The following is a 13,789-nucleotide window of genomic DNA, read 5'->3' on the forward strand; positions in this document are numbered from 1 at the left end:
ACAAGGCTGTCCGAAATGGATATGGCCCGCAGGCCGAAAAAGGTTGGGCATCACTGTGTTAGAGCACACACTTCATTGTTCCCCCCACACACTGTTCCCCACCCCCCGCTACACACTGCCCCCCCCCACAGTGCCCCCCACACTATCTGTCAGTGTGAATGTCCCCACTGCTGCACCACTGAGTTCAGACGACAATGGTGAAGACGTTGTAGATGTCTAGTGTAGTAGACTGAGTGCTCACAATGCTGGTGGCCATGTGTCATACAGTACAGCTGTACTCGGGGTAGTTAGCCACACACAGCAGTACAGCTGTACTCGGGGTACTTAGCCACACACAGCAGTACAGTACAGCTGTACTCGGGTTTGTACCCACACTTTCCCTCTACACCCACACCTCCACGCGCTCATTCTCGCCTTCTTTCCTTCCTTCTTGATTTTTTCACGCCTTGTCTTCTACCTGCAACTATTTGACGTTATTTCTCTTCTTCCGCGTCTCTCTTACTGCGCGCACACACACACACGTACACACACTCACACACACGTACACACTCACACACACGTACACATACACACACTCACACACACACGTACACACACTCACACACATGTACACACTCACACACACGTGCACACTCACACATACACACACACACTCACACACACATGTACACTCACACACACGTACACACACTCACACTCACGTACACTCACACACACACACACATACACACTCACACACACGTACACACACTCACACACACGTACACACACACTCACACACACGTACACTCACACATACACACTCACACACACATGTACACACACTCACACACACGTACACTCACACACAACACACTCACACACACGTACACACACTCACACACACGTGCACACTCACACATACACACACACACTCACACACACGTACATACTCACACACACACACACACTCACACATACACACTCACACACACATGTACACTCACACACAGTACACACACACACACACACACACACACACACACACGTACACACACTCACACACACGTACATACTCACACACACACACACACTCACACACACACGTACACTCACACATACGTACACACACTCACACACACACGTACATAGATACACACACACGTACATACTCACACACATACACACACACGCTCTCTCGCCCTCACGACACAGGCTGTTGAGTGTTAGCGTGCAGAAAGAGAATTGAAGAAAGAAGAAAACAAAGAAGACTGACGGAGACAGTATAAAGGGAGGCAATAAGACAGCAGACATTCTTGTGGCCCGTCTTGGAGAGAAGACCAATAATCAATTGGGAGCACAGACAGACAGACAGGTAGACAGACAAGCAGGTAGACAGATGGGCAGGTAGACAGGCAGGTAGACAGACAGGCAGGTAGACAGGCGGGCAGGTAGACACACGGGTAGACAGACGGGCAGACAGGTAGACAGACGGGCAGACAGACAGACGGGCAGGTAGACAGACGGGCAGACAGACAGGCAGGTAGACAGGAAGACAGACAAACAGACAGGCAGACACAAGAAGTAGGCAGTGGGGATGGGATGAAATAAAAGGTGGCTGCTGAGGATGTGAGCGGAGACGAGAATCGTCGCCTGAAACAAAAAGGAAGAAAAGCGAAGAAGAAGACAGGCCTGGGTGTGGAGGCGGACAAACTGCAACAGGACGGACAACATCGCTCACCACAACAACAACAGTCACAAGCAGGGAGCACAACATCTATAATCAATCATTGCCTCAGACAAACACAGCAGAAATGTGATAGAAAGACAGCGTGTAGGAGTGAACAAAATAATAGCATGAGCGGCACCCATGCAAGTCTGCCAACCGTCAAAGGACGAAGAACACGACAGCCGCGTAAAGGACAGACAGAGAAAAGTGATGGGTGATGGGTAATGAGTGAAGGGGTGATGAGTGATGAGTGAAGGGGTGATGAGTGAAGGGTGATGAGTGAACGGGTGATGGATGATGAGTGAAGGGGTGATGAGGGATGAGTGAAGGGGTGATGGGTAATGAGTGAAGGGGTGATGGGTAATGAGTGAAGGGGTGATGGGTAATGAGTGAAGGGGTGATGAGTGAAGGGGTGATGAGTAATGAGTGAATGGGTGATGAGTGATGGGTGATGAGTGACCGGTGAAACAAACAGCGCATCCCAACAAGGGGCTGGACAGCTGTCAACAAAGGGCACGTGACACAAACAGTTCCCAGGACCTGGCTGAACATGAAGATGTCAGTGTAGCCCCCACACAGTGTAGCCCCCTCCTGGTCACTCACACCCCGCCATCTCTCTTTCTTTTTCATTCTCTTCCTTTCTTATACTTTTTCATCCACACACTTTCATTCTCTGGTTTTTCTGTTATTTTCTCTCTTACTGTCATTCTCTCACTTTATTTATCGCTCTCTCTCTCTCTCGTGACACGGGTGTTCACGTGGACTGTGTGACAGGTCCAGCTTGCACCCGTACTTGGGAAATGTCACTGTGTGGATGAGAACCTGCCACGTGACAAGGGGAGATCCCCAGGGTGAGGCTCTGATCGTCCATGAGTTTCTTGGTTGGCTGGGTGCTCGGGGGCGTGTGTCTGTGTGTGTGTGTGTGGTGGGGGGGCTTTGAGGTGAGAGGTGATTTGTCTGTGTACTGTAAGTAATGCAAGCTGCTGCCCTCTACACGCCAGTCGTCATCCAACCTGTCAGACACTTCAGTCGCAAACCTCCAGCAGCACTCCGCCAGCAGCCATGACTGCAGTGTCAGGTCGCCTCCCCCGTCTCTCCCCCTCCCTCCCAGCACAGACTTATTATTTGTCAACACACACACACGCACACACACGCTCACACATACACACAGAAGAAAAAGACTTTAAAAACCAAGAAAGCTTACGCGCCCCCTACAAACTTATTACAGAGGAAGGGGACAGAACTCAGCACTGATGACAGTCACGACTACAGTAATGACCACAGCACTGATGATAGTCACGACTACAGCACTGATGACAGTCACGACTACAGTACTGATGACAGTAATGATGACAGTCACGACTACAGTAATGACCACAGCACTGATGACAGTCACGACTACAGTACTGATGACAGTCACGACTACAGTAATGACCACAGCACTGATGATAGTCACGACTACAGTAATGACCACAGCACTGATGACAGTCACGACTACAGTAATGACCACAGCACTGATGATAGTCACGACTACAGCACTGATGACAGTCACGACTACAGTACTGATGACAGTAATGATGACAGTCACGACTACAGTAATGACCACAGCACTGATGACAGTCACGACTACAGTACTGATGACAGTCACGACTACAGTAATGACCACAGCACTGATGACAGTCACGACTACAGTAATGACCACAGCACTGATGACAGTCACGACTACAGTACTGATGACAGTCACGACTACAGTAATGACCACAGTAATGATGACAGTCACGACTACAGTAATGACCACAGTACTGATGACAGTCACGACTACACTTCTAACGACGCGCTATACTCTCCCAGTGTATGACGGTGTGTATAACTCAAGACTGCTGTTTGTTTATTTTTACAGAGATGATAATCGCAGTGAGTATGACGAGTTCCTCAGGCGCGTGACTGGGTTCCCCAGGAGTTGAGTACAGTGTAGGTGGTGTTCACAGACGACACTGTAGTCACGTCTGTCAGTTGCTGCTGTAGGTGGTGTTCAGTTGTAGTTGTAGTCGGTGCACAGCAGTAGTTGCGGTAGACTTTGTACAGAGTACGGATCTTTTGTTTATTGTTTACATTGTTTGTTGCTGGCTGGCCGTCAGCCTGCTCTGTGGTCCGCCTCATTGATTACAACGTTGTTCGTTGTTCACACGATGGCCAGACAGCGGGCGTTCAGTGTTCAGTGTTCAGTTGTCAGTGTTCAGTTGTCAGTGTTCAGTTGTCAGTGCTCAGTGCTCAGTTGTCAGTCGTGACAGTCCAGCGTTTCCCATGTCACTCGCTGTGCCACTTTGTGACTTCCGCCCACCGGCCCTCACGTGAGCGGGAGTGGGGCGCACAGTGGCGCTCGTCACCAAACACTTCCTGTAGTTCTTTCCTGCATTATCTGTCTTCTTCCTCGTCTTGTCCTCGCCACAGTTTCTCTTCTGCATTCTCTACCGCATCTACTTCCCTACCTTGCCGACATACTTCCTGCTCTCTCACCCGCCGATACCCCCGTGGTATCTGTTACACGCGGACACACTGCAGGCTGTGTCACATGTCTCTGTGCTGTCTGACATTCTGACATCAGCCTACTGTCACTCTTACATGGCATGTGTTCTACTTACACGTCACGTGTTCTACCACACGTCATGTCTTCTACTTGTACGTCACGTGTTCTACTTACACGTCACGTGTTCTACCACACGTCATGTGTTCTACCACACGTCACGTGTTCTACTTACACTTCATGTGTTCTACCCACACGTCACGTGTTCTACCCACACGTCATGTGTTCTACCCACATTGTGCCCACACGATGGTGCTGCAGGGTCTGACTTCACAGTGTGTCTGTACCCTGAAGGTTTTCGTTTGTTACTGTCGACGTGTACGGGGGGGGGGGTTTGGTAGGAGAGGTGGTAGGAGAGGTGTTTCTACATTCTGTCTGCTAATCATCCTCCCTGTTGGTGTTCCAGCCTGGTGCACATCATGGCAGTCCAGTGTCTGTGTACCTTGCTGTCCTCCACAGTGCAGCCTGCTGACAGTGCCCACAACAGTGCAGCCTGCTGACAGTGCCCACAACAGTGCAGTCTGCTGACAGTGCCCACAACAGTGCAGCCTGCTGACAGTGCCCACAACAGTGCAGCCTGCTGACAGTGCCCACAACAGTGCAGCCTGCTGACAGTGCCCACAACAGTGCAGTCTGCTGACAGTGCCCACAACAGTGCAGCCTGCTGACAGTGCCCACAACAGTGCAGCCTGCTGACAGTGCCCACAACAGTGCAGTCTGCTGACAGTGCCCACAACAGTGCAGCCTGCTGGCAGTGCCCACAACAGTGCAGCCTGCTGGCAGTGCCCACAACAGTGCAGCCTGCTGACAGTGCCCACAACAGTACAGCCTGCTGACAGTGCCCACAACAGTGCAGCCTGCTGGCAGTGCCCACAACAGTGCAGTCTGCTGACAGTGCCCACAACAGTGCAGCCTGCTGACAGTGCCCACAACAGTGCAGCCTGCTGGCAGTGCCCACAACAGTGCAGACTGCACCTGCACCTGTGAGCTCGACTGTGCGCGCTGCTAGTTTCTACATCCTCCCCCATCTGCTTCTTGATGGTCTGCCAGAGCTGGAGCTGACCTCTGTAGTCTATATGTAGTCTGTATTTCTCTACATCAGCCTGCGCTGGCCTCCAGCATCTCCCAGTTCGCTCCCCTTGTAATTCTGTCCCCTTTGTGGTAAACTTGAGATGACAGCTACTTTCCTTACATTTTTACCATCGGATTTTTCTTTCGTCTTTTTTTTTTCTAATGTTTGTGTCTGCGTGTGTGTGTCTGTGTGTGTAGGAGTGTGTGTGTGTGCATGCGCGCACTACTTTCTGCTGTCGGTGAGCGCATGTCGCCTGCAGCATCAGCAGCAAGTGATGCAAGATGACGATGGCGCACACCTGGCGCACTCTAGCATCCTCCTCGTGCCCGACATCTTGTCTCCCTTGATCTTCCTCCCACCACCCGCGCGCTTTGTGACCCCCGCCGCCCGCCTCTCTGCTGCTCTCAATATATTTCATTTCAGTGATTAGCGCGGCTTTGACACCCGAGGTTTTACCTGAGTAATGAGCGCGTTTTTACCTGATAAGCGGCGAGTCTTTCTTCTTCTTACCTCGGGTGTACGTCAGCTCACAGTATCGCGTGTCTCTCACGAGACTTCGCTCTCAGCACATTAACAAAATAATCATTACCTGTCGTCCACCTTGCAATATCCGGGCTGACAACACTCAGTACTGGCTTGTGTACCCGGTCTGAGTACTTGTCTAATTCTGTGCTAATTACCATCTTGACTACTTGTCATATTGAGTACTAATTACCGGTCTGACTAGTTGTCATATTGTGTGCTAATTATCAGCCTGTACACTTGTCACATTGAGTGCTAATTACCAGCCTGAACACTTGTCACATCCAGTACTAATTACCAGTCTATACACTTGTCACATCCAGTACTAATTATCAGCATGTACACTTGTCACATTGAGTGCTAATTATCTGTCTGTACACTTGTCACATCCGGTACTAATTACCAGTCTGTACACTTGTCACATTGAGTGCTAATTACCAGCCTGAACACTTGTCACATCAGTACTAATTACCAGTCTGTACACTTGTCACATCCAGTACTAATTATCAGCATGTACACTTGTCACATCCAGTACTAATTATCAGTCTGTACACTTGTCACATCTGGTACTAATTACCGGTTTGTACACTTGTCACATCCAGTGCTAATTACCAGTCTATACACTTGTCACATCCAGTACTAATTATCAGCATGTACACTTGTCACATCAGTACTAATTACCAGTCTGTACACTTGTCACATCCAGTACTAATTATCAGCATGTACACTTGTCACATCAGTACTAATTACCAGTCTATACACTTGTCACATCCAGTACTAATTATCAGCATGTACACTTGTCACATCCAGTACTAATTATCAGTCTGTACACTTGTCACATCTGGTACTAATTACCGGTTTGTACACTTGTCACATCCAGTACTAATTATCAGTCTGTACACTTGTCACATCTGGTACTAATTACCGGTTTGTACACTTGTCACATCCAGTGCTAATTACCAGTCTATACATTTGTCACATCCAGTACTAATTATCAGCATGTACACTTGTCACATCAGTACTAATTACCAGTCTGTACACTTGTCACATCCAGTACTAATTATCAGCATGTACACTTGTCACATCAGTACTAATTACCAGTCTATACACTTGTCACATCCAGTACTAATTATCAGCATGTACACTTGTCACATCCAGTACTAATTATCAGTCTGTACACTTGTCACATCTGGTACTAATTACCGGTTTGTACACTTGTCACATCCAGTGCTAATTACCGGCCTGTACACTTGTCATATCGTGCGAGTATCACCAATGTTTATGTCAGTAGGCACCTCTACAGACACCACCACTAGACATTTACCCTACCCCCATGCACTACCCTCCAAGCCCTGTGCTCTCCCTTGTGTTCTACCTTTGTAATCATTGATCATCAGTTTGTTTGCAAAATACTCGTCGGTAGAGCGGTCTTTGTGTTACACGCTCACCTGGTCCATGAGTCCAAACCTCTGTGAGTAAAATCACACCATTACCTTCTAACCCACAACTCAGATTTCCTGGTCCAACATACTGCCACGTGGTCCAACATAATCTGATAACCTGGGCCCACGTGGTCCAACATAATCTGATAACCTGGGCCCACGTGGTCCAACATAATCTGATAACCTGGGCCCACGTGGTCCAGTGTAATGACAGGAGCTGACCCCAGACTGCCCAACATGCATCACATGACCTGTGCCCACATGTACAGCTGTAGCATCTCAGAGATGAGGTTTTGTGGGTGAGGTCAGCGGGTACACACGGTGTGTGGACCTGTGGACTGTTTGGACTGACAAACAAGTGAACACCTGTCAGGCTGCCAGACTCCACAGTGGCAAGGTGTGACATGGCAATGAGCAGAAGGTTGTTCACCTCAACAGCGCCGCGCCTCCATGTCACAGACAGAGACAGAGAGCATGTCATTGACTGGCACTGCCAGTAGCTGCCAAGTGTTGTCACACTTTCTTCCTGTGCTTCTCTAAAGCAGCAGTGAAATGTGATTCTAAGCTGACAAACACTGTGACTAGCCTCTCATCCCACAACATGTTTGTGATGGCGGACGTTTCTAAGCCCCCAGACCCCTGGGGGGACATTGCAAGTGCACCACAGGCACCAAGCGACACCTGGTGCACAATACCATTGTCTTCCAAATAAATTTGACTTTTGTTGTCTGCATCGTTAAGAGATTAACGTGTTGACAAACAGATGATGACTGGCCATGAGTTACCTCCTACACGTCACATGTAAACATCATGTCATCTACACGTCACATGTATCTCACACACACACAGTCCGACACGTCAGCAAAAGCAACATCACGGCTGCTGTTGACTGCCGGGATAGATGATGATGATGATGATGATGAGTGCAATGTAAGTCTTGACCGTCTCTAGACGATTGGCCCACGAGGCCTAGAAATGTGCACTAGGGCTTGTCGACCGATTCCAGACCATCTCGGGAGCAGCCAGGGGCTAGTCACACCTGAGCGAGCGCCATCAGCGGCTTGCGCAACCTGTCCCCCGTCACGACCCGCTTGCTGTGGGCGGCAGTGAGCGTGACCGTCACACCTACTGGCTACACAGTGGTCAAGCCAGCAGCCGACCTTTGCCCCTCAGTGGCTGTGGCTACAGTCTGGCTGCTAGCTGTTCACTGCAATGTTCACTTGTCGGTTCCTGGTGACGTGCCGTGCCAGCATCAGTGACGTGAGCACATCACAGGTGTGTCATCAGTGACGTGAGCACATCGCAGGTGTGTCATCAGTGACGTGAGCACATAACAGGTGTGTCAGATAACGTCACCGGCATGGCGAGGGGGGCCTAGCAAAGTGACAGAGACGGGAGAGGGGGGCGTTGATCTGGTTCCTGCCACAAGACCGTTACATTGCGCTCATTGTGTCCGACGTTGCACACCCGGGGTGCTCACGTGCAGCTTACGTGTTTGTATATGTAGGGTGGGGGCTGAGGTATGCGTTACCCTACCCTACACTACCCTACCCTGTGGGCTTGTCAGCTTCTCGCCACTCTGACAGGATTGCCGAGCACAGGGACTACTTGCCTGGTGCCTGACAGTATTGTCGGCTGACACAGTCCCTCACTGTCGGCGTGTTTTGTACAGCACGGGAGGAAACAGGATTGTAAAGTATTCAACAAATTATTGCAAGACGCATACCAGAGAGAAATACTCTACTGTACTACCCTTCATTGGTGCAGACAACCCTGTTTGCCGTCAAGCACAGACAGCTGCCTCGGTCAAGCCGACAAAACAATTCACAATCTCGGTTTATACAACAAAATGAAGGCTAATTACGGTTTATACAACAAAATGGCTGACGAAGCCGTCATCACACAAAACTTTCCAAACGAAGCAGACAAGTTGGCAAACGGTGGTCGGCCAGCAGGCCTGCGTGTGTGTGTGTGTGAGTGTGTGAGTGTGTGAGTGAAGATGTGATGAATATTGCCGTCGGAATGCTGGGAGGAGGGCGTGGGTGATGGGATGGAGGGAGGGGCTGGCCCCGGTGATCAAGCAGTCTTGCAGCACGGACGTTACTGCGCCATTTTGGGGGGAGAGAGACAGCAGGAGAGGTAGGAACACGTTGTGGCGGGTACATGGGGTGGCTACAGGTACAGCAAAAGAAAATCAGCGTACTCACCAGGTCTGCGTGACCCTCCCGACACTCTGTCTGGAATCGTAATTGTCTCTCATCCAGGGGTCGGTCTCGGAACCCCGTGTACCTCACCTGCAAGCAGAGACACAAAAGGTCCCCGCTGAGCTGACGAAGCTTGGGTAGGGTGGGTGGTGCTACCTAGCTTAGCCACAACATCACCTCCGCACATGACAACAGCTCGGGGAGGCAGACAATCTACACACCAGGCCCCGACACACGACACACTACACGGTAGATGCTCTGTACACACGCGTGACACGTCATCCAGCATGGCTCTGACATGGGCGAGATGTGTCAGCCTGTTCCGCTGGCCGGATGTGCTTCCTGTAGACAGCAGGCAGCTGGTCTGGAACTGAGGGAGTGGCGAAGGAAGTGTCCCAGCGACGGCATGTGTGCAAATGATGAACAAACCGCTTTGCCAGCGCGTGAGGCTTACTCCAGGGTTTGTTAGTGTCCACTCGCAGCTTCCTCCTCAACATGGGTGCAGTGATGTTCACAGAGAGTTGTGCCGCCTCCACTCTCAGCTCCACTACCCCCTCCCACTGCTAATCCACACTCCCCCCCCCCCCCTACAAAAGTTGGGTGGGAAACGAACTTACCTCGCATTCTCGACTGAGTTTTCTAAAAATTTCGTCGTTTTCAAACTTCGCCCTTTGGTTGGACACGACTCTTGGCATTGTCAATCTTGTCTTTGGCCTTCAGTTCACAACACAACGTGCGTGTTTCGACTGCTCGCATGCTTCCGTGAACAACTTCATTCATTCGAACTACACAACAATCAACGTGACTGGACGGAGCAACTCCCGGCTCTTCTCATTGGCTGGCCGTCACCAGCTTCGTGAATCTTCCGAGGGCGCAGCGCAAACGATTTCTTCCATATAAGGAGATTTGCGTGAATCGATCGCGCGACGTCATAGCTTCGTGTTTACGAAGTCGGCCGGCGCTGAGGTCGCTGTCGTAGCGGGTGTGTTGCTCCCTCCCCCGTGTGGAGACGATTCCGGCGATGCTGCTGAATTATTCATGATGACGAGCGGCGGCGAGTGGCCCAGTTTCCACACCACTCAGGGGAGGGTAGGGGAGGGTGAGGGCGGGTGGCGGCGGCGCGCGCTGTGCGTGCGTACTACGACTACTACGACGTTTACACGCGGCGCGGCGGCAGCCAGCAGACGACAGGCGCTCGCAGCCAGTCCACGAGACCACGTGGGGCGTGTCTACAAGTCACGTGACCTCAGCAGACGATCGAACCGTTACTTCTTTCTCCTTCCTTCCCTCGCGGAAAGTCGACCGATGGCCACGTCAAAGTAGCGGCATCGTGTTGGGGGGCTGAGGTGGGGGAGCATGTACTCGCCATGTACTGGGAATGGAGGAAGGTTATCGCTGGTAAGAAAGAGAGAGACGAGCAGCAGGGTTCACCTCTCACCGGTTCACTCGTTCACTGTCTCCGTCTGTCCATCATTCCCCTCCTTTAGTTGTTTTGGTAGCCACAGGTCTCAGGTCCTTCGCCAAAAGTGACTATGAGGTGATGCTGGATGTTTTCAATCAACGCTTTTGACTTGTTAATTTCGCTATTGAATGATTTGGTGTTCATTTCCTGGTCAACGGTCGCCGTGTACAGCCAGTGAACACCGAGAGAGAAACATTGTGACGTGGAGAAAGTCTTCCTGTCTGCAACCTGACCTATGGCAGAGCGTTGATGGCGCAAGAAGGAAGGAAGGGAACAGAAGAAGACAGCAGTTTTTATGTTCTGCTCTATTATTTGTTGTTGTTTTGTTGCTTTATGTGTCCCCGCCCCCAGTCTCTAGCTTCAGTCATTTGTTGGTCAACATCTCGCGCCACATGTTCCTGCAATCAGTCAACAAGTGAACGAGCACAACAACACAAGTAGGCTCATCGAATTGTCTTTCCTGTCTCCTGGGATTTCTCTTCTTATTTCTCTTTCCGTCTTTTCTTTCTTGGTAGCGTAGGCATGGTATCGATCAGTAGACGGCCATTAGCAAGAACAAACAAACAAAAGCCGAGCGGACACGAGGGTCGCTGATGTCAGTACTCCAGGCCACGCCCCCATGGTGAGCAATCCACTTGCTGAGTGGAGGACACGTCAGGCCACGCCTCGGGTCTTGGGTGTCAGCTCAGGCCACGCCCCTCCACTTTGAGCGACGCACAGTGGACAGTCCTCCTCCCGTCTCCTTCGTCCTATTGGAGGATGGCAAGGGTGGAGGCTGAGTGCCAGTCACGAGGTGGGGATGTCGGAGGGTAGAACAGGTAGCGAGCTGTCTTATGTGACATGTGTCTTGTGTGACAGTCTCTTGTGTGACAGTCTCTTGTGTGACAGTGATGATGAGGCGAACTCTGTAATGACACAGTGGTGGCTCGTGTCGTCACTTGCTGTTAGGATTATGATGACTGACCTGTGACCTGTAGCTGTTCCCGTGTTGTGGTGTGTGATGACAACAGTAAATAACAGATGTGTACAGCGCGCGCTCACACGTCACGACCTCTCATCACAAGGAGACACGGACAGCATCGGATGGACGGAAGGATAAACAACAGTACTGACGACTAGTGGAAGACAAGTGTAGAAAACATAAAGAGGAACTAAAAAGACTGAGAGTATCATGAGTTAACAAAAGGAAGAGGAGCGAGGAATTAGCAATAAACTGTAATGGGGGGTGGGAGGTGTGACAAAGGACGAGCATTATGGGATAGGTCGTTAGCAGTCACGTTGACGCAAGCAGGGCCGCCGAGAGCCAGCCCGGGCCCCGGGACAGACGACCTCTCCGGGCCTTGTACTTGTAATCGTAAATTATTTTCCCAGTATATAATGTAAAAAAAAATCCACTGACCAAGGCCGGGCCCCCTTGACAGCCGCGGGCCCGGGTACACCAGACCCCCTGTCCCCCCCTCTCGTCAGGCCTGGACGCAAGAGGTGCGTGTTCAGTGCACGTGTAAAGCATTTATACAATACATCACCCGCATGCACTGCATTGTGACAGTTTAGAAGTCCGTTGAAGATGTCCACAGACGGCAGCCCGCCCTCTGGCCTTGCTTGCCGCTCTAAAGACGTACCCCCACCCCTCTGTCTTCTCTTCCAGATGCGAGGATGTGGGCCGGCCACTGGCCACGAAAGCTCCTGCTCGAAGATTCCTGCTCTAGGTGTTCAGTCGAAAGCCTTTCCGCATATATATCTGACCATCGGACTAATCCTAAGATTCGTCAAAAATCTAATGTTGATCTTACACAAATCCATACAACGGGAAACGAGTACGCGCTACAAGCGTCGCGACCCGGCAATCACGAACGTTAACCTAACAAAGTACACATCTTGCAATTAAACATCGGACTATGGCTTTGAACATAAAAGGATTCTCTCACTTGCACCTCCACCGCCACCCAAAGGCCCTTACAGACTAGAATGGTGTGGAACCCGACAGAATGCATCTCTACTCACCCAAAACGGCTTGTGGCAGATCGGTCGACACAAAATGGAAAACTCTGACTGTCATGGCCACGGTCCAGCACCGTCTGTTACTTGATGACGACTACCCATGACGTCAAAAAAAGAAAAAGTAAAATGACGCATCAAGGAAGCTGTGCGCGCGCGCGCAAGACGTAAGACAAAGAGGGGACAAAAGCGTGAAGACAACACCTAACGATGGGCGAGATCAGTATGGGAGGCATACAAGGATGACAGCACGATCGCTGACACGCGACAGCGGGTATGGACAGAGGTCCATGTCTACAGGAACCTACGGCGTAGGTAGTCGGCCTCACCGTTGTCCGTCTCCATGTATTTCACGTAGGGAGGGCAGGCCTGAGGGACACGTGACCACCTCGTTAGTCTCTGATTAGAATGTTGGGCTTGGGCCACGTCAGCGTGCTGTCTGTCCCGTCTTTGTAGCACAAATCTCGCCCCTAGAGGAACTGACTACATTTGTGACTGCCAACAATGACAGCCAGTCACGTGACATGCAGCATGCGCTGTGTCAGCCTCACTCAGCTCCCTACTAGTGGACATTACTGCATGTCAGGGGCCACCACATCCCTGTAGTCGCTCAGCCCTGGCATCTGTTGGTAGGTAGAACTGTCTAGAAGGGTCGGGTAGGTACTCAGCTCCCTACTTGTCGACACTACTGCATGTCAGGGGCCACCACATCCCTGCAGTAGCGGGGGACAGCGCCACCGTCTCCTTTATCCTCCTTGGGGAGTGGACTTAACGAGATGTAGCGCACGCCCAGAATG

General features: G+C 50.9%; 1 protein-coding gene across 3 annotated transcripts in view; it reads right to left on the reverse strand.

Moving 5' to 3' along the window:
- Window positions 1-11,108, reverse strand: part of LOC112576460 (core-binding factor subunit beta-like) — a 55,514-nt gene extending 44,406 nt beyond the window's left edge. The window contains exons 1-2 of one of the 3 annotated variants that reach the window (XM_025258898.1): window positions 10,150-11,108; window positions 9,536-9,622 (exon numbers count right to left, since the gene is read on the reverse strand). In XM_025258898.1, coding sequence (XP_025114683.1) covers window positions 9,536-9,622; window positions 10,150-10,227 — 165 coding nt within the window. In that variant the 5' untranslated portion in view covers window positions 10,228-11,108. Of the gene's footprint in view, window positions 1-9,535; window positions 9,623-9,800; window positions 10,021-10,149 lie in introns of those variants that run through there. The other 2 variants (XM_025258894.1, XM_025258896.1) reach the window with 2 other exon arrangements.
- Window positions 11,109-13,789: the final 2,681 nt, after the last annotated feature.

Source organism: Pomacea canaliculata, linkage group LG12 (assembly GCF_003073045.1).
Source record: "Pomacea canaliculata isolate SZHN2017 linkage group LG12, ASM307304v1, whole genome shotgun sequence".
NCBI classification, from domain to species: domain Eukaryota; kingdom Metazoa; phylum Mollusca; class Gastropoda; order Architaenioglossa; family Ampullariidae; genus Pomacea; species Pomacea canaliculata.